The 22,355-nt window shown below is 44.8% G+C and overlaps 2 protein-coding genes across 3 annotated transcripts in view; one reads left to right on the top strand and one right to left on the bottom strand.

The window, feature by feature from the left end:
- Positions 1-380, bottom strand: part of LOC148477875 (complement C1s subcomponent-like) — a 36,589-nt gene extending 36,209 nt beyond the window's left edge. The window contains exon 1 of the mRNA XM_088456083.1: positions 370-380. Within this exon, the coding sequence (XP_088312209.1) occupies positions 370-380 (11 nt within the window). The remainder of the gene's footprint in view (positions 1-369) is intronic.
- Positions 381-1,637: 1,257 nt separating this feature from the next.
- The window catches only part of C1R (complement C1r), a 33,378-nt gene continuing 12,660 nt past the window's right edge, over positions 1,638-22,355 (top strand). Inside the window, exons 1-9 of one of the 2 annotated variants that reach the window (XM_088456072.1) lie at positions 1,638-1,707; positions 7,558-7,774; positions 9,571-9,757; positions 10,279-10,422; positions 10,514-10,710; positions 12,044-12,191; positions 12,374-12,495; positions 16,095-16,173; positions 20,783-20,923. In XM_088456072.1, the coding sequence (XP_088312198.1) occupies positions 1,682-1,707; positions 7,558-7,774; positions 9,571-9,757; positions 10,279-10,422; positions 10,514-10,710; positions 12,044-12,191; positions 12,374-12,495; positions 16,095-16,173; positions 20,783-20,923 (1,261 nt within the window). In that variant the 5' untranslated portion in view covers positions 1,638-1,681. Of the gene's footprint in view, positions 1,708-7,557; positions 7,775-9,570; positions 9,758-10,278; positions 10,423-10,513; positions 10,711-12,043; positions 12,192-12,373; positions 12,496-16,094; positions 16,174-20,782; positions 20,924-22,355 lie in introns of those variants that run through there. The other variant, XM_088456073.1, reaches the window with a different exon arrangement.

Genomic DNA, 22,355 nt, shown 5'->3' with positions numbered 1-22,355 from the left:
ATTTTTCCTGGTGCACCAAATGGGACTATTTGACGTGATTAGAGGAGAGGTTAGTGAGGACACATCTGTACATGTTATTTCCATAGGCTGACATTAAATACAGTATGCTTCAATAAGATTGCAAGGAATGAATCCATATCCAATAATTCATTATCATTATAAAGTTCATTTCAACTTTCGAAAGCACACAAATGGCTATGAGCATGGATCTGTCTACTCAGTTGCTGGATTGCTAGCTCTATGGGAGGCAAGGGGAGATGTATTAAACCTTATAGAGAGAAAGTGGAGAAGTTGTCTATCACAACGTTTGATACCTCTCCCCCATAGTGTGCATTGTGCATGTGAGGGATAAAAGCTGGGATCTCTCACCTCCGATCCATTGTGAAGCCCCAATCTCAGCACACAGCAGACTGTATATAACTGGGACAGGCTGAGAGAAGGGGAGAAACCTGCAGCCTAATCAGTCAGTCTCCATCCCACATCCCATGTGCATCTCTGAGACCGTCCTATCAGGAGGCTAAAGGGAGAAATTCTTGTTATGTTTTGGACTTTGAATCGCCCATTTGCAGATAGTGGTTTAACCTTTTGGTGAAATGGCGCCGGGTTATAGAACAGTGAAAAGAAAACAAAAAAGTTGGCAAATGTCCAGGATTTCGTAAGCTTTGGATGAAATTTGGGAAAACAGACGGTTTCCTATAAATGAGAGCACAGTGGGCAGAGAGCCCAACCAGTCACCCTCACCCAGCCTTGCTCTAGGCACACAGACGCATCTTTCCCACGGACTTGGGATTCTCTTCGTCCCCTATTTTGAGTAAGAGTTTGAAGAATTGCCCAGTGGAGACAGCGCCCGTCTAGTCGACCCTCATGTTCTTCCTGAGAAAGTTTCCAGAAGAGGGGCCACAGATATGACGCCTTGAGGAACACCTCAATGTCATCAGCTCAAGCTCCCCTCAGTACTCAGGGGCGCCAAGAGCCGTGCCGGGCCCGGATGAAGGGTGCGTGGCCTAATCACGGGAGTTGTGGCTACGACCCTTATGGGAAAATAATTTAATTTTTGCAGCTCTGGGGGCGGGCAGTCTCCCAGTGCAGGCCAGCACACGGCAGCGTATGCTGGGATGTAAAAGGGAGGGGGGGCAGCACCGGACCTGTTGCTTTGTCACCCAATCACCTAGATCGAGAGGAAACATTTTACCCCTGTTCAGCTCTTTAAGAGTCGAATTAAAAAAAACTCCCTGCTTAGTGAGTGCTCCCTGCTTAGTGAGTGCCTACGCCATGGAAGGCATATACTCCTCCAATTACAGGTTTCTAGGTTCAGGAGTTTGGGCTGGGCATTAATGAGTCCGTGAGTTAGTCAGTCAGTCAGTCAGGGCACTTGAGTTTATACATACATAGAATACATATGAGCTTTATAGAAAATTTAAAAGAAAAGAAAAGAGGTAAGCACTATTCTAATCATACACAACCCAAATCTCTACAATAGCCTTTGCCCTTTCTACTATAGTCATAGACCTGTGTACTGCACACTTGCCTTTCTACATTCATACAGCAGAGGGCAGCACAGACCAGACACATAATACATTGTGGACTTTACTATTGTGCCCCCCTGTAATCTCCTCCTGTTCTCCTCCCACCTGTCTGAAACACTGTTTGCAGCTGAAACTTTCAGATTTGGGGATATAACATGCACAGAGTTAGAGAACATATAATGTAAGTAGTAACAATTTAAGGGGATACAACTGTGCTGAGATGAATGAGATGCAATGCTCTGCCTGGATGGATGAGATGTAATGCTCTCTGCCTGGATGAATGAGATACAATGCTCTGCCTAGATGGATGAGATGAAATGATCTGCCTGCATGGATGAGAAGCAATGCTCTTCTTAGATGGGTGAGATGCAATGCTCTGCCTGGATGGATGAGATGTAATGCTCTCTGCCTGGATGAATGAGATACAATGCTCTGCCTAGATGGATAAGATGTAACGATCTGCCTAGATGCAATGCCTAGGGCAATGCTCTAGATGGATAAGATGTAATGATCTGCCTAGATGCAATGCCTAGGGCAATGCTCTTCTTAGATGGGTGAGATGCAATGTTCTGTTTGGATGAATGGAATACAATGCTCTGCCTAGATGGATGAGATGAAATGATCTGCCTACATGGATGAGAAGCAATGCTCTTCTTAGATGGGTGAGATGCAATGCTCTGCCTGGATGGATGAGATGTAATGCTCTCTGCCTGGATGGATGAGATGTAATGCTCTCTGCCTGGATGAATGAGATACAATGCTCTGCCTAGATGGATAAGATGTAACGATCTGCCTAGATGCAATGCCTAGGGCAATGCTCTAGATGGATAAGATGTAATGATCTGCCTAGATGCAATGCATAGGGCTATGCTCTTCTTAGATGGGTGAGATGCAATGTTCTGTTTGGATGGATGAGATGCAATGCTCTGCCTGGATGGATAAGATGTAATGATCTGCCTGGATGGATGAGATGTAAGGATCTGTCTGGATGGATGAGATGTAATGATCTGCCTGGATGGATGAGATGTAAGGATCTGCCTGGATGGATGAGATGTAAGGATCTGCCTGGATGGATGAGATGTAAGGATCTGCCTGGATGGATGAGATGTAAGGATCTGCCTGGATGGATGAGATGCAATGCTCTGCCTAGTTGTATGAGTTAGTGTTCTGTTATGCATTGAAGGAAGAGAGGTGTGCATTCAGTATGTTGACACTGACAGTGGACACCAGAATGTCGACATTTATGATGTCGGCATGCTTAAAATGTCAAAATCATAAATGTCAACACCTGGAAAATGTTGACATAGATGGAATGAGAACATATGAAAAGTTGATGTTGTCAAAATGTCGACATTAGCATTAGGCTTAGTGGTTAGGGATAGACTTAACTTAAACACAGTGTCAACATTCTGACTGTGTCAATATTTCAGCAGCGTCAACATGGTGAATGCTGACATGATTAATGCAGACATAATATACTGAACCCAGGTAAAATGCTGTACTCTGCTTGGATTGGTGAGATGCAATGCTCTGCCTAGATATGTGAGATGAGATGCAATGCTCTGCATGGATGGATGACATGCAGTGTTTAGCCTGGATGGATGAGATGCAGTGCTCTGCCTGGATGGATGAGATGCAATGCTCTGCCTGGATGGGTAAGATACAGCTCTTTGCCTGGATGGGTGAGGTGCAGCATTTGGTCTTGGATGGATGAGATGCAGTGTTTAGACTGGATGGATGAGATGCAATGCTCTGCCTGGATGGAAGAGATGCAGCGTTCTACCTGGATGGAGGGATGGATTGAGTGTTCTGCCTGGATGGGTGAGATGCAATGCTCTGCCTTGATGGAGGAGATGCAGCATTCTGCCTGGATGGATAAGATACAGCATTTATCCTGGATGGGTGAGATGCAATGCTCTCTCAGGATGGGTGAGATGCAGTGTTATGCCTGGATGGGTGAGATGCAGCGTTCTACCTGAATGGATAAGATACAGCACTTAGCCTGGATGGGTGAGATGCAATGATCAGCCTTGATGGAGGAGATGCAGCATTCTGCCTGGATGGATAAGATACAGCACTTAGCCTGGATGGGTGATGCAATGCTCTCTCAGGACGGGTGAGATGCAGTGTTATGCCTGGATGGATGAGATGCAATGCTCTGTCTGGATGGGTAAAATGAAGCATTCTGCCTAGATGAGTGAGATGCAGCATTCTGTCTGGATGGATAAGATACAGCATTTAGCCTGGATAGGTGAGTTGCAGTGCTCTGTCTGGATGGATTAGATGCAATGCTCTTTCAGAATGGGTGAGATGCAGTGTTTTGCCTAGATGGATGAAATGCAGTGTTCTGCCTGAATCGAGGAGATGCTATGCTTTGCCTGGATGGGTAAGGTGCAGCTGTCTGCCTGGTTAGGTGAGATACAGCGTTCTTCTTGGATGGATGAGATACAGCGTTCTTCTTGGATGGATGAGATACAGCGTTCTTCTTGGATAGATGAGATACAGCGTTCTTCTTGGATGGATGAGATACAGCATTCTTCTTGGAGCGATGAAATATAGCATTCTTCTTGGATGGATGAGATACGGCATTCTTCTTGGATGGATGAGATACAGCGTTCTGCTTGGATGATGAGATACAGCGTTCTTCTTGGATGGATGAGATACAGCGTTCTCCTTGGATAGACGAGATACAGCGTTCTTCTTGGATAGATGAGATACAGCAGCGTTCTTCTTGGATAGATGAGATACAGCGTTCTTCTTGGATAGATGAGATACAGCATTCTTCTTGCATAGATGAGATACAGCGTTCTTCTTGGATAGATGAGATACAGCGTTCTTAGATGGATGAGATACAGCGCTCTTCTTGGATAGATAAGATACAGCGTTCTGCTTGGATAGGTGAGATACAGCGTTCTTAGATGGATGAGATACAGCGCTCTTCTTGGATAGATAAGATACAGCGTTCTTCTTGGATAGGTGAGATACAGCGTTCTTAGATGGATGAGATACAGCGTTCTTCTTGGATGGATGAGATACAGCATTCTTCTTGGAGCGATGAAATATAGCATTCTTCTTGGATGGATGAGATACGGCATTCTTCTTGGATGGATGAGATACAGCATTCTGCTTGGATGATGAGATACAGCGTTCTTCTTGGATGGATGAGATACAGCGTTCTCCTTGGATAGACGAGATACAGCGTTCTTCTTGGATAGATGAGATACAGCAGCGTTCTTCTTGGATAGATGAGATACAGCGTTCTTCTTGGATAGATGAGATACAGCATTCTTCTTGCATAGATGAGATACAGCGTTCTTCTTGGATAGATGAGATACAGCGTTCTTAGATGGATGAGATACAGCGCTCTTCTTGGATAGATAAGATACAGCGTTCTTCTTGGATAGGTGAGATACAGCGTTCTTAGATGGATGAGATACAGCGCTCTTCTTGGATAGATAAGATACAGCGTTCTTCTTGGATAGGTGAGATACAGCGTTCTTAGATGGATGAGATACAGCGTTCTTCTTGGATGGATGAGATACAGCATTCTTCTTGGAGCGATGAAATATAGCATTCTTCTTGGATGGATGAGATACGGCATTCTTCTTGGATGGATGAGATACAGCGTTCTGCTTGGATGATGAGATACAGCGTTCTTCTTGGATGGATGAGATACAGCGTTCTCCTTGGATAGACGAGATACAGCGTTCTTCTTGGATAGATGAGATACAGCAGCGTTCTTCTTGGATAGATGAGATACAGCGTTCTTCTTGGATAGATGAGATACAGCATTCTTCTTGCATAGATGAGATACAGCGTTCTTCTTGGATAGATGAGATACAGCGTTCTTAGATGGATGAGATACAGCATTCTTCTTGCATAGATGAGATACAGCGTTCTTGGATAGATGAGATACAGCGTTCTTAGATGGATGAGATACAGCGCTCTTCTTGGATAGATAAGATACAGCGTTCTTCTTGGATAGGTGAGATACAGCGTTCTTAGATGGATGAGATACAGCGCTCTTCTTGGATAGATAAGATACATCGTTCTTCTTGGATGGATGAGATACAGCGTTCTGCTTGGATGGATGAGATACAGCGTTCTGCTTGGATGATGAGATACAGTGTTCTTGGATGGATGAGATACAGCGTTCTTCTTGGATGGATGAGATACAGCGTTCTTCTTGGATGGATGAGATACAGCATTCTTCTTGGATGATGAGATACAGCGTTCTTCTTGGATGATGAGATACAGCATTCTTCTTGGATGATGAGATACAGCATTCTTCTTAGATGGATGAGATACAGCGTTCTTCTTGGATAGACGAGATACAGCGTTCTTCTTGGATAAATGAGATACAGCAGCGTTCTTCTTGGATAGATGAGATACAGCGTTCTTCTTGGATAGATGAGATACAGCATTCTTTTTGCATAGATGAGATACAGCGTTCTTCTTGGATAGATGAGATACAGCATTCTTAGATGGATGAGATATAGCGCTCTTCTTGGATAGATAAGATACATCGTTCTTCTTGGATGGATGAGATACAGCATTTTTCTTGGATGGATGAGATACAGCGTTCTGCTTGGATGATGAGATACAGCGTTCTTGGATGGATGAGATACAGCATTCTTCTTGGATGGATGAGATACAGCGTTTTGCTTGGATGATGAGATACAGCGTTCTTGGATGGATGAGATACAGCGTTCTTCTTGGATGGATGAGATACAGCGTTCTTCTTGGATGATGAGATACAGCATTCTTCTTGGATGATGAGATACAGTGTTCTTCTTGGATGGATGAGATACAGCGTTCTTCTTGGATAGATGAGATACAGTGTTCTTCTTGGATAGACGAGATACAGCAGCATTCTTCTTGGATGGATGAGATGCAGCGTTCTGCCCAGATGGATGAGATGAAGTGTTTTTCTTGGATGGATGAGATGCAGCATTCTGCCTGGATGGGTGAGATACAGTGTTAGATGGGTACGATGCAATGGTCTGCCTGGGTGGATGAGATGCAGAGTTCTGCCTGGATTGGTAAAATGAAATTATCCTGGAGAGCATGAGATGAGGGATAATGCACTGGTGTGATGGATCCTCTGGAATGGAATGAGAACCACTAATCTGATGGAATGGATGAGGTGTAATGCTCTGCTGGAATGGATGGGATGCATTGGTTTGCTGGGTTGGTGAAAAAAGATTCTATGATCTAATGGGATCTACAGAAATGAAAGAATGCAATGCTTTGCTGCATTAGATAAGATGCAAATGCTGATGCTGGCCACACACATAGCGATATTTTACCCGATCTGGCCGATTCCGACACATTGGAACGACAGATCATGTAAAATATGCCAAATTGAGAGTAAATCCTGAGTCCCCACTCACAATCACAATGCGTGTCCCCGCTGGTCGCACATCGCATCTTCAGATCTGCCGTGCACTGTGAAAGTCTGGATGCAGGAGAGATCGTATGAAGATTGGACACCAAATTGTGTGCAGATCGTGTGCAGAGCTGCCGGGGAGATCTTCAAGAGAAATCGTACACAAATCGTACACATCGGCTGATCGTGTGCAGATCGCCATGTGTGTGGCCAGCTTGAGGTGGATGAGATGCAATACTCTGCGATACATGCTTAGATGGTATTTTTGAGGTGCAATGCTTATTTGGGATGAACAGGTTGCATAGCTCTGCTGGTATTAATGAATGTTATTGGGCTCTGCAGGAAGCAATGATCTGCAATGCTAGTGATGTATATTTTGTAGTGAGACATCAGATGGAAGCTCTCAGCAGCTGTTCCTCAGACTAGATGTAGTTATAGAACATTCCAGATATGACCTCTAGGAGGCGATCGGGTGCAGTGTACTGAGACCTAAAGACATATGCTGCAATAGTCGCCAGGGCCTGTTAAGCTTTGCACTGTAGATCCACATGGAAGATCAAGGAGTTTATATAAAAGATAGTAGCTGCAATCTTCTATACCGTCTCTGGAGTAAATGTTAAATATTATTGTTTTATTCTGCAGGTTTTTTTTGGTTCTTCTGCTTTTTGGAACTGTGACGTGTTCTACACGCAAAATACCACAATATGGAATCATCACATCCCCTAATTTCCCCAAAACGTACCCAAACAACAACCACAGCACCTGGAACATTGCTGTCCCCGAAGGATACCATGTGTCTCTGAAATTCCTGGTGTTTGACCTGGAACCATCGGATGGATGTAGCTATGACTATGTGATGGTACTGGGCATGTGTAGTATGTTATGTCAGGGACACTTTCCTGAGGACCATGTACATCTGTGCCATAGATACCTGACCTGGAACCATGGGATGGATGTAGCTATGACTATGTGATGGTACTGGTCATGTGTAGTATGTTATGTCAGGGACACTTTCCTGAGGGCCACGTACATCTGTGCCATAGATTCCTGACCTGGAATCATGGGACGGATGTAGCTATGACTATGTGACGGTACTGGGCATGTGTAGTATGTTATGTCAGAGGCACTTTCCTGAGGACCATGTACATCTGTGCCATAGATACCTGACCTGGAACCATGGGATGGATGTAGCTATGACTATGTGACGGTACTGGGCAAGTGTAGTATGTTATGTCAGGGAATCTTTTCTGAGGGCCACGTACATCTGTGCCATAGATTCCTGACCTGGAATCATGGGACGGATGTAGCTATGACTATGTGACGGCACCGGGCATGTGTAGTATGTTATGTCAGGGACACTTTCCTGAGGGCCATGTACATCTGTGCCATAGATACCTGACCTGGAACCATCGGACGGATGTAACTATGACTATGTGACGGTACTGAGCACGTGTATTATGTTATGTCCGGGACACTTTCCTGAGGACCATGTACATCTGTGGTAAAGATACCTGACCTGGAACCATGGGACGGATGTAGCTATGACTATGTGACGGTACTGGGCATGTGTAGTATGTTATGTCAGGGACACTTTCCTGAGGACCATGTACATCTGTGGTAAAGATACCTGACCTGGAACCATGGGACGGATGTAGCTATGACTATGTGACGGTACTGGGCATGTGTAGTATGTTATGTCAGGGACACTTTCCTGAGGGCCATGTACATCTGTGCCATAGATACCTGACCTGGAACCATGGGACGTATGTAGCTATGACTATGTGATGGTATTGAGCACGTGTAGTATGTTATGTCAGGGACACTTTCCTGAGGACCATGTACATCTGTGCCATAGATACCTGACCTGGAACCATGGGACGGATGTAGCTATGACTATGTGACGATATTGAGCACGTGTAGTATGTTATGTCAGGGACACTTTCCTGAGGGCCATGTACATCTGTGCCATAGATACCTAACCTGGAACCTTGGAGAAATATGTGCAGGTACCGCCAGAAAGCAATGGCGTGCACCACAACACCTGCAGGAATGTGGCATTCACATTTATTGGCTGTGGTCACGTCCCATAGGGAGCTAGTTATGTTCTTCTGCAACACGTTTGGCCTCTCTTACTTCTGTAGTGACATATTATCCCCGTATCACCCACCTCTGTAGTAGCACATTACCATCATATCTCTCTGTAGTGACATGTTACCCCCCTAGGGCGCTATCACTCATCTCTGTAGTAGCACATCCTCTGAGGACAGATTCCCCCTCTTCCGCCCCTGTAGCACCCCACCTCCCAATCACCTATGTTTCTACCCTAATTACCTCTTTAGTAACACATATCAAGTCTCCTCTCTATAATAGTATATTCACCCTCCCCCGCCCATCCTGCACCCCACCTCCCATCACTTTTTACCATGCTTACCACTGCAGGCTATCATATGATTATAATAATATTTGGGGGATTTAAAAAAAAAAATATGTATATATTTACAAGTATTAACCTGGGTCTGTCACCGGAAATTGGGGAAAGTGGGTACAATTAGCCAAATGGTGATCTTCTGTCCCCAATAATCCTTTTTATTTTGTGTGATGATACAATAATTTATACCCAATGCCCACTCCCTCTATTATTATACTGTGTGCCAGGTGTGGGCTGACAAGAGGAAAATGGGCCCATTCTGTGGTCCTGTGAAGTCCAGCTCCCACCCGGGACGTCGCCATTTTGTCTCTCGAGGAAACCTAATGAAGATTGAATTTCACTCAGATTTCTCTAATGAGGAAAATGGCACCACCATCCTGTACCCGGGCTTCCAAGCTTACTACCAGGCAGTGGGTAAGTTTGACCACCAGTAGGTCTTATCACATTTAAAAAGCGCCTGACAACGTAGTGAAAACTCAGCTGTTTACTCAACCCTCATTTTTTTCTTTGAATGTTTTTCTTTTCCATTCTAAGATAAATGTAAGGTTTCTCAATGCTCGTCTCCGACTTTTGCTAAATATATTGCTTTAGCTCTCCGACATCTCTCTGTGTTTTTCACCAAATATGTATTTTATGTGTAAACTACAATTGTATAAGCAGAGCACTAGTGTGACACATTCAAGGGCAACAAAACTAAGCAAACTGATATAATAACCTTGCTGAAGTACACAGAATTAAGACAAAAATTCCTTTTAAGTGTCGCATGAAGGTATGTACTAAACAATACTCTACAGGTTTCTGTTTAAAAACTATTTATTGTACTTTATACCCACTGACACCCTAGACACCCATCTCCTATGTCCCCCACTCCCCTCACCTCTGTCTGTCTCTCTACTCTATCACCCATATGACATTCACTCTCGTCTCTACCTCAGACAATGACGAATGTGCTGTCGAGAATGATAACAGCGTCACCTGGACACCGCCATGCCAGCACACATGTCACAACTATGTAGGAGGGTATTTCTGCTCGTGTCTCTCAGGGTACAAGCTGCAGAGCGACCAGCGGTCCTGCAAAGGTTAGTTCTAGATTCTTCTCACACAGCATCTTCTAATGATGGACAGTGATTGACAAGTGGTGACAAAGTGACTTCTTGTTCCTATTTCCAGTGGAATGTAGCAATGAGTTGTTTACAGAGGAGACCGGATTCATCTCCAGCCCAGGGTACCCCCAGCCATACCCAGCTGACCTCAACTGCACGTACAGCATCCGTCTGGAGAAAGGTCTCCTCATCTCACTCAGCTTCCAGAAGACCTTTGAGATTGATGACCATCCCCGAGCTTTATGTCCTTATGATACATTGAAGGTGATGTCCTTGCTTCATAGGAAAGATTCACTGGTCTGTGCCCATGGAGAAGAGCTATACTTCAGGCCCAAATGTAATAGTCTGCCATTCGCTGGCACCGGCAATAATCCGGCAAGATACCCACTAGATTTAAAGCAGCAATTCGTATTAAGACAAAACAGGTTGGTTTTGGCTTAAAATGAATTGCCGTTTAAATCTAGCACTTATCTTGCCGGCGCTAGGTAGTGCAGAAGCTGGAGATTTAGGAGGATTGGTAATTGGCTAGAATGAAGAGTTGAGTTTTGAGAGCACATTTGATGGCTGGAAGGCTGAATGAATGTCTGACTGAGGTTGGAAGCAGCATGGGAAAAATCCTAGAGGTGGGTATGGGAAGGACAGGCAACTGTTATTGGCAGAGTGAAGAAGACGGGAGGGTGTGTGTGGAAGTAAGTCTGGAGATGTAGGGAGGAGGAGAGTGGATGAGGACTTTGTATGTGAGTGAGTGAAATTTTTAATATCATTCTGTATGGGACAGGAAGCTATTGCAGCAAATGGCATTGGGGGAGGGGGAGCCATGAGACAGGTAAATAAGGTGGGCAGCATTGATAAGGATGGAGTCAAGGGGAGGCTATGTGGTCGGTGGGTAGGCTGGTGATAGGGGATTGGGACATGGATGAGAGTTTTAGAGGCTCTCAGGGTGAGAAATGACCTGATCCTGGAAATGATATGGAGGTGGTAGTGAAAGGATTGGGAGATTAAGTGAATGTGGGGGTGCACTGAGGGCAGAATCTCAGATGACAACCAGAAGATGACCTTAGGGACAGAGGAGGAGGCATTGTCAACATAAAAGGAGAGGGGGAAGATACCTATAGTACTTCGGTTTTAGGGAGGTTGAGTTTAACAAATCAATGGGGCATTCATGAGTTTATGCAACAGGTGACAGGTGGAGAGGACAGAAGGGGAGAGGTGAGGGGGAGGAGTGGTACATTTTTGTCTTGTCAGCATAAAGGTGACATTGGAGAGCTGATAAGCTCGCAGAGGGAAGAGTTGTAGAGGACGGAATCTTGGGTGATGCTAACCGGCCATGTGCATGGTGCCGCACCTGTCTCTTGTATTGATGATGCCTATAAATTTTTGCTTTTTGTTATTGCTCAGCTTTAACTTGACAGATCGAGATGAAACAAAGTGCAGGTTATTTCTAGGAGTTTTGATGCAGTTTTCACAAAAATCGGTTCAATAGTTGTTGTACCAACTTGGAACAAACAGAGAGACACAGCGTTCTTATTATATTAGTGTAGATTAACATTGCTTCAATTAGGCCTACATAACAAATTTCTTATATGTGTGTTGTCAGATCTTTGCAGGCGGCTCACTGCTAAATAGTTACTGTGGGCGCCGCTCGCCAGGAAACGTCATGACACAGAGTAACGAGGTGGATATAGTATTCCAGACTGACGACTCCGGAGACAGCAGAGGGTGGAAGCTGCACTTCACATCAGAAGGTGAGAAGCTCCATCACTTGGGATGAGCGCCAAATGTAGCCATCACTGTAATGGGCCTTGTCTGTCTGTCTGTATATCTGGGAAACTTTCACCACAGTGTTATATAATGTATAATTAGGAGTGACTGGGGTACTGGGTTGCTGGAATCTTGTAACTTTGCCAGTCTCATTCTTGCTTCTCAGCTGTGAAGTGTCCATACCCCGTCGCCCTGGATGAATTCTCCATCATTAGTCCCAAGCTGAGTGAATACAAAATGCGTGATTACATTGTAGTGTCCTGTCGGACAGGATACAGACTGATAGAGGTAAGTGTGACCAGACATGACGTGTGAGTATAAACCGCCAGGAGAACTCATTTAGGAACTTACACAAAACCATTGCAACCAATTGGACATGTGCTTTCATTGTCTGACTTGCACTAGACTACACGAGAATTATTTATTAGTTGCTGTCCTCCAATGCAGATTTTGCACCTAGCTTCATTGTTAGAAAATGAGCTATAGAGAGACCAAATGCAGTCACACTAAGGTCATTGTAGGATCCACCAAACCATTTCAGCTCAGTATGACCAAATTTAAACCAATAGAGGTCAATATTAGTAGGTCTTGATTTATCTATCTATATACAAACTTCTGGAGGTCTTCAGAGAACGACATATAAACTCTGAAAGGTCTTGATACGACCAGAATGAAACGTAAGGAGGTCTCGAAAGGCCTCATGGAGATCCAGCTACTATAATTTGCAAATTCATGGATGTCTGGATAGGATGAGATACAAGCTCTCATGCATACAAGCCAGCATAGGAACACATACTGTATAATATGAAGGCTAATTCAGGCAAGTATATAAACTCATGCAATTCAGTATATATACATAGTAAAAGGATCACCGCAACATAATTCACCCTGACATCAGGGGACTTCAAACCTCTATAGCGGAAGTTCCTTGCAGAGATTTGAAGCCCAGTCATGGTATCTGACCTGGTGGGTGGGGTGGTCTGTATACCTTGTTAGCCACAGTGTTCCAGCATTTGATGTTGATACAGTCAGAATGTTTATCTTGTATAGAGGAAGATCCTGCAGGGTTTTAATACATTACATATGGAAACTTAGCTATTTCTCTATACCAGCCACAAGACCTGTTTGGAATAAGGCCCTCAAAAATCACAGCACTCGCAAAGGGCAGGCTTAGAGAATTGAGGTGTGGCCTTGATAACCTGTAGTTGGGTGGGGGTTGTCCTGATTTTCCTAATGTCCATTGTTGGGGAGTACTGTCTGTTTAATCACCAGTAGTTTATCTACACTCTGGGCCTGATTCAGCAAGTATCGCAACTGTGATGGCGGCTGTGATAACGCACGCAGTCTGGCTGTGATGATACGCTAATCCATTGCGATCGCTGTGCCGTCGCAGCACAACATAAGGACGCCCCCCTTACCTTACACACATCCGTAATGTTTAGCAAGACTGCGAAACCAGGCGAGTACCATCGAAGCCTCACGCACACTTGCACAGGCTCTGACCTGCTAACTTCATCGCATGCAGTGAGTACTCAGGCTGCGTATGGCATCGCAGTGGCTAATTTATGCACGCTGTTCAAACACACTGACACACCTGCGTTTCGCCAACCTCCCCCCCCCCCCTGTGACCACCCCCAAACGGCACTTCCTGTCAAGAACTCTGCGATGGGTCTGCGTGGTCACTGTGATGCAGAACACAACAGTCGGACGATTGCGTGCGTAATTGCAGTTGCGATCCTTGCTGAATGAGGCCCTCTGAAAGCTGGATCTTCATTACTGGTGCTAAAGATGAACATATGTACACGTGCTATACTACAAACACACGGGCAGAGAAGTGGCGATATCTATGGGCCTGATTCAGAGTTGTACTCTGTTCTGATGATTACGGATTTTTAGCGATTATCAGTAAACCGTGTGCGTGCGTCAAGGACCATTACCGTACTCACTCGTGGTATTTATTTCCAGGGTGATTGACTGTCATGGAGTGTTTCGGGGAGATCACAAAACAAAAAAATCCAGGCGCTGCAGAGTTACAATCACTTATCAATCTCTATACGGTTGAATGAGGGAGTCAACCTCATTGAAAACAAGACATGAATAAAGAGTTTGGGGGAGGTAACGAGAAGTGGCGACCATTTTTTGATGTCTCACCCTGGGACTGCTATCTCGTACGCAAGAATTATGGCCCCGGCGTCCTAATTCCCGCGGCCATTCTGCAGGACCATAGACTCACTCAGGACTGCAACAGTCACGTGATCTCTGAACGATTCTGCATCTTTCTCTGCAGATGCTGCATCATATTACGCAGATGCTTGGATTGGCAAAGCCGCAGGTGGGCGTCTCCATACAGCGGCTGCAGCATTAGCATATTTTCGCATCGCAGTTGTGTACAAACTCGCAGCTGCGATGGCATTAGCGTAAACTCTGAATCAGGCTTCTGCTCTATTATGCGCTGTTATTGGTGGTTATCTCTGCTGCCAGGCAACTGCCTTAGGGCCTGATTCAGCAAGGAATGCAGTTTCTAATACGCACGCAATCAGCCGATTGATGCGTACCGCGCATGCATGGCAGTGCATGTGCGTGAACTAGCTATTGCGATCGGAACTGCGATCACAATGACTACGCAGACCCATCACAGAGTGATTGACAGGAAGTGCCGTTTGTGGGTGGTGACAGGTGGGGGGCGGCGAAACGCAGGTGTGCCAGTGCTTTGCAATGCCGTTGCGGGGGCGTACATATATTATCCACTGCAATGCCCTATGCAGCCTGAGGCCTAATAGCATGCATGGAAGTTAGCAATTCCTGAGTAAGGTCAGAGCTTGTGCAAGTGTGCGTGAGGCTGCGATGGTACTTTATCGTACCGATGGTTTCACAGTCTTGCTAGACATTACGGATGTGTGTAAGGTAAAGTGGGCGTCCTTATGTTGTGCCGAGATTGCATTCCGATCGTAGTGGATTAGCGTACTATCGCTGTTGAACTGTGTGCATAATCGCTAATGCATTCGCAGTTGTGTTCTGTAGTGAATCAAGCCCTTAGACACCAAGATAATTAAAGCTCGAATTAGCTTCTCAGTGGGTTAAAAAGATTATAACTGCAAATATTAGGGCTGATTCCCGATTATGTGGAATCTGCGCGTGCACAGGACCCATTCTACAATGAGAATGGGTCCTGCGTAATCGCACGCAGCCCCTTTGATGCCTCTGCCTGATTAAAAAACAGAGGCATTTTAAGGGCAGCGCGGGGGCGAAGGCGGCCGGTGTTCCCAGAAACGGGGCATGTCCGCCCTGTTTTCCGGGAGTGGCAAGGCCAGGGACAGCGCCGATGGACGGAGTTTCCTTGCCTCGCCTTACTCAGCTGGCTGGCAACGGTTGGTTGCGATGGTGACACTAGCCTGAGAACTCTGTTGCAGTGCTGGGATCGCAAATGCAGCAGGGGGTGTCATACAGGGGGTATCATACACCTCCTTCTATATATGCATATTAGCAAGGATGGAATTGCAAAGCTGCCTGCATGCATACATTATATATATATATATATATATATATATTATAGCCTGCGTGCAGCTTTGCAATTCCATCCACTGCTGCATCACCCCCATTGTCCATGAAATAACACGTTCTGCATTGAACACAAGGTTTTCCTACATTATTGTTCCTTTTGGAAAATCAGTGCAGACCATATTCTTTTTCAAAGTACTTGTTTCATGTCTGGTAAAGCAGCTGTTACTGGTTCTATCGGTGGACGGTAGTTCTTGATCTTCTGCAGTCGCAGGAATTGGACTCTCGTGCTTCCACTAGTTGTAAGACGAGCGATCTGTTATATATGGGAAATTAAACACTGCATACACTTCTAAAGTCATTTTATAAAATAACTCTTTCTTCCGCAGGATGGCAACGAACTGCGCACTTTCACCTCCCTCTGCCGGAAGGATGGCGCCTGGCATCGCCAGATGCCCCACTGTGAAAGTAAGGCGTCCTCATGTACATCAGTGAGGAATCCATGCCATGCAATCTACAATGGATAGTAATGTACAAATACGTACAGGGCTTCCAATACTTTGATGTGATTAAATTGGGACAACTATGTGACCTGAACTTTGCTCATTCCGTGAAGTTCACCCTATACTTCCCTATAAGCAGGGCCGGCTCTAGGGGTGTTCGACCAGTGCGGTCGCACAAGGGCGCCACCCCTAGAGGGCAGACCCTTCCCCAGCATCCCGATTTCAGCGGGACAGTACTCGCTGCTCCACCCGCGGGCTGAAGTGGCCCGCGGGTGGTCTAATCGGGAGGTTGGGGACCCCCACCGCCGCAGCTGTGCGGCAGGGCCGGACCCCCGGAGTGTGAATGGCGTGCGGCATCCATTCACTGACGGGAGAAGGCTGGGGGAAGCCCAGCCAGTGACGGAGTGCTGGGCTTTACCCCCAGCCTGACGTTATTTGGAGGCGTACCATGCGGGCACACATCTAAATAACGTCACATAGGGGGCGTGGCCTATGGTAATTAGGCCACGCCCCCAAATTTGTTGAAAGGGCGCTTTCTGATGGGCCGGCACAGGGTGCTCTGACCCCTGGAGCTGGCCCTGCCTATAAGTGATGAGATAAAACACTTATAGTAACAGTTATGTAGGTGCTGTCTATCCTGATCAGGCTGTCTCTTTCTTTATCAACACTCTCTCTTCAGGCGTAGACAGTGCAGCCCCAGTCACCACATGTATGGAAAGATGTATTAATGATTGTATTTATTATGCAATCACCAGTGTACATCATTGCGGAATCACTTGCCTTTAAGTCTGACAGGATTTTGCATTAAAATCCTGCATGACATCTGACGAAGTCGTCCCTCCTGGATTTCTGACCCGGCTGATGTAATGTAAATGCGTGGCCTTTGGGCTGAGCATTCACTAGTGGTCACTATCGGATCCCTCTAGGGCCCAATTTGCGTTGTTGTAGCCAAGAGGCTCTATTCTCTAATACCGTCATAACGTTATGTTAGCCATCGGGGCCAAGTTTCTGGAAGTTACGCCTTTGCGGAGTTTGATGCATTTGGCCAGATCACAGCCCAATAGGAACCTACATTAGGGGGGTTTTTGTGCCAAGGGAAATAATGTAGATTTCTGCTGCAGACCCTGAAGGTACAACAGAGGACCCTAAAGTGACTGGGAAACCTTAGAAAATGGCAGTTTTCTCAGATTTTACCACAAAGTAACTTTGATACATCTCAGCCATAGGGCGGGATATATTAAAAGGAAACTGCGGGCAAAAATGCGAAAACTGATGTTTTCGGAATTTGGACGCATTTTCCATATGTATCAAGCTCCGGAATGTGTTACATTCCAGAGCTTGGACCCGGCGAGCAGCACCATGTGGTGTTGCCCAATAGAAGCCTATGGGCTTCTCTTTGCATTTTGCTCTGAGAGGCATCCAATCAGATCCCTCCTAGTGTCCCCCGTAGCGAGCGTCATATGACGCATGTGCAGAGGGACTTCTGGGTCATAAACTGGGACTTCCCTCTATCACACAAGGACAGATCTTATCGGGAGAGCAGTCCTTTGTGATTTTAATTGCATTTGTAGGTACATACCGGCGTTATCCACAACAATTGCATACCACACAGTGCTCCGATACAGCTCTGACTCTCTGCAATCAGGTTTCCACCCCCAACATTCCACTGAGGCTGCGCTCACCCAAGTGATCAATAATGACTAAATAATACTCATCTTCCCCAGACCTCTCTGCTGCTTATGGCACTGTTGATCACTTTCTGCTCCATTGGCCTCCGTGGCAGTTCTTTGCTGGATGACTTCCAACCTCTTCAACCGCTGCCTTATTGTCTCTACATATGGCCCGGCACATCTTCCCCTCCGCTCTCACTATCTGTTGGCATCCCGCAAAGCTCTGTTATTGGCCCTCTGCTTTCATCGCTATACACCTCTCCTCTTGGGGATCTTATTGCCTTATTTGACCTTCGGTGCTACCAAATATACCTCTCCTCCTCCCCTGACTTTTCCCTATTGTGCTATCATTGTAACCAACTGTCTGTCTGCTATCTCCACACGGATGTCCCAATGCTATCGAAAGTCCAACATGTACAAAACAGAGCTTATTATCCTCCATGCTCCCAGAGCCACCCCCTCCCCTCAAATCTTCCTTAGTCAGTCGGCTACCTTGACGCTACAAGTTATCTGCTTAATTATGCACACCTAGGGGTAAATTTACTAAAGTGAGAGTTTTCAGAAATGAGTTTTAGAAGTGATGTTGCCCATAGCAACCAATCAGATTCTACTTAACATGTAGAAAATGCAACAAGGTGCGCTGCCAGCCAGAAAATAACCCCTTGAATAAACGGAGCAGCTCACACATGCAGGTTCTGCACCTGCTGACTAGGACAATAGAAAAAAGTGGAGTGGAGCGCTGGTTTAATCAAGTGACCACACTGATAAATGCAGATGATTTATTGTAAAGATTAAACAGTTGATACATAAAATACATAAAATTCAAGTTTCTACACTGATACGGTGATATGGTGTGGACGAGCAGATGGAAGGTGAAATTGTTATAACATAGGACCACTTCAGGGTCCAGTAATGATAATGTCCACAAACAAGCTCTGTATGTATCAGACTGTGGTAGTATAATGTCAGCAAGAACGTTGGAAACAATATTGCCAAAAGGAGAATCCAAATGACCGGAGAACTGTAATCACCTGTAATGAATGATGTAGCCAGTACTCACACTGTGTAGGTAGCGTCAGGCTAGTATCTGGAGTGCACCGGGATCCGTTCCAAGCAGGGACCAGGCGCACCACACCGGCGTGGCTGTTTCTGAGTGTGGTGACGGGAGCCGCTGATGACCTGCATAGCGGCTATGCAATCCCCGTCTGGCTAAACAGGCTAGGTGCTACGTGGGTGTAGGTATCCTTTCCGGCAAAGTGGTAACGAGCGTTCTCTCAGCTGACTCTCCCTGCATGTGGATGTATATGCAGGTAAAGGGAGAATGACCAAAAGTATCCGTGCCCAGGTTGGGGAGATCCTTCGACGCGTTTCTCCGGGCTTGAAAATTCCCGGTTTCATCAGAAGGCATCTAGTCTCCATAGAGGTTTGAAGTTGTTTTATATACACCTAACAATTACTGTAAATTGGATGCAGGTATTATCAAAAATTAACTAAAAGAAGACAGGAATGTAGCAGTTGACTAAAATATGAACAGCCTAATAATATAGCTATAACAATAAGAAATAGGGAATATGGCTATAATCATGAGGAATGGGTATGAGACCAATGGACATATATATAATAATCCTGATTAATAAAAAATGAATATAGATATAACAAATAATTCAATGAAATAAATAAATAAATAAAATATAAAAATATATATATATATATATATATATATATAAATAATGCATACAATAATAGTACATATATGTTTGGGTATGCGTACACATACATAAACACAAATAATAAGAGGAGGCCAATAACACTTGATGGACTATCATCCTAAATATATATACTTAACATTTAACTAGCACCTTCTAGAAGATAATAGCTAGAATCTGATTGGTTGCTATGGGCAACATCTCTTCTAAAACTCACTTCTAAAAACTCTTTAAAAAACTCACTTTAGTAAATTTACCCCCTAGTCTCTCTCCCGAGTCCTGTTTCTTCCACGTTAGAATATTGCCACACTAGACCTTTTTCCAGGCCCAAGGGGCTACCAAAACTATTATCCTCTCTCATCATCTCCAGTTTTGCTACCTCCTCATAACTGGCCGACGCCTCACCGATCTATCCTCACTTCAATCCATCCCAAGTGCTGCAGACAGACTAAGACTTCTTCTCTTGCTACACCACTTCGATAATCTCTATGCTGGTTTCCTGTGTCCTCCAGAGTGTTGGGAGGGAGTGCTCTCCTTCACTGAAGCAGCCCAGCAACCTTTGCCAAGATGGCCACCACGGGTGTTACTGGCCGCGCCATTCTATTGATATGTGCAAAATACGGATGAAAGTCGTGTGAGAATTCTGCACCAGGAAACCTCAGTCGTGCCAGTTTGTATACCTTTAAATTAGACCATATGTGTGTAATTGGAATAAAACAAAAATCATGGACATTAACAGGGATTTTCTTTAAAAAAAAAAAAAATGATAATGGCACAATAGAGATTTTCAAAGCATCTGGGGACAACAAAAAGTTTGGACATTGGTAAAGAAAAAATTGGCGAAAGGTAAACTTTATTATGTTACTAGTAAAAGGACCTCGGCTGACCAGCTGCTCCGCCCCCACTCTGAATAACCCCGCCCATTCTCATGCCACTCCCCCAGCCTGTCCAGCCCCGTCTGCTTCTCTGTTTCGCTTCCCCCCACTTTATGTATTTACCCCTTCCCACCCCTAACAGTCCTCCGGTTAAGGTCTGTCCCATCCTTTGCGCAGTGGAAGACGTTTGAGGGGCGGCGCACGCTTCCATTGCGCATTGCATGTTAAAGATGGGACGGACCTTGGGAGATTATTATATAGAATTGTATTATAAACGTGTTATCCCTTTGTTACTGAACATATGTGCTTTCTCTTCTTTGCAGTTGTGAGCTGTGAGAGCCCACGGGCGCTGCGTAATGGTTGGCACACTTTCCTGACCGAGCCCGACAAACTGACGTACCTGTCCACCATTACCTACAACTGTACTGAGCCATTCTACAAAATGGTGACCCATACAGGAAGTGGTACGTATACGGCTGCATTCGGGGAGTGGTGATCATGGTATTTGTACGTAGATTTTTCATGAACAGGAGATACTCGTATACATCCTCCTTGTTACATACACTGAATGTATCACTTACAGAGGGCAATTCAATTATTCCGATTATTTGTGATAATAGAGATGTGTCAACGCTAGTAATGGCGGCACAACGCGATAGCTGCACCATTCATTTTACCTAGCACCTCCGTAGGGCTGCGCGGTAAAATGAGTAATATTGGGCTACCGTACGGTAGGTATCATCGTTTTGCAGCCACGCATCACAAATAATTGCATATGCCCCATAGAGTGTGCACATATAGGTAATAGTGAATTGTATTACATCAGGGGAAGGTAAACGGTCATTAAATGAAATCAAATTAACTCTACGGGGCCCTGATTGCGTCGATTAAGCTATTTTGCTATTGACTCTTATTGCTGCAATAAAAGAATCAATTATCATCGCAATTTAAAAATATAGACCACCGGTTCTGCTCCATTATTTCTAATAAAATACTATTACTATTTTTGGTTATAAACTGCAATGCATTTTTTTAAATAGAATTTGGAGCTTTTTTACAAGCATTTTTGGAGACAGTTTACTCTGCTTTCTGCTTCCTCATATTTGATAAAGAATCCCCCAAAATATTAATGATTTGATGAAAACAAAGTTGGATCTCACACCCTGTCCTTGTCCCTGATATGCGGCTTACATTGAAGTAAGAAAATTCTCTCACACCCATTCCACACTGTGGGGTCTATTTATAGAGCAGTGAAAAGTTCTGTTTAGCTTTTCACTGCTTTCAGCAATTCATACAGCAGGTTACTGTGTAGAAAGTTCTTCCTTCTCCAGCGGCACCCCAGTTTTGTGTATGAATCGCATCACCATACTTTTGAGTGTGATTCATAAAAGCACAGAAAGCTCATCTTTCCGTTCCTCTGCTGCATACAAATTCGCCATCTGAGGATGGCGTAATCTTTACTGCAAACCGAACAGAGCAGGGAAGCTGCATACTTAGCTGCTCTCTGTCCGGCAACCGGCGCTGGCTCCGCCCCCTTTTGCCCGGCGTCCTTTGCAGCAGGTCTGACCTGACCATAGGCTTTGAGTACGGCCCTAAATCAGGCCCCCATGTGTTATACAAAAAAGGGAAGGAAAAGAGGCAATACATAGTATACATGTCAGTATTACATTAAATTATTGCATCATGATTGGTCTGTATGTCCATAACTTCAAGTGAATGGTTACAGTTTATCTTGATAATTTGAACTATGAATTAATATTGGAGGCTGACATTTCAACTCCAAGCCATATTTGACTACTCCTATATCTCACATTCATCCTCAACTACTTGAACTTTACTTATTAAATGCAGAAAACGGGTATCTTGTCTTATAACCTGTTTTAATAAGGCAAAATT

The sequence above is a fragment of the Taudactylus pleione genome, unplaced genomic scaffold (assembly GCF_031769625.1).
Source record: "Taudactylus pleione unplaced genomic scaffold, aTauple2 ptg000685l, whole genome shotgun sequence".
NCBI lineage: Eukaryota > Metazoa > Chordata > Amphibia > Anura > Myobatrachidae > Taudactylus > Taudactylus pleione.
Note: the sequence above shows the minus strand (reverse complement) of the source record. Positions and strands in the feature narration are given on the sequence as shown.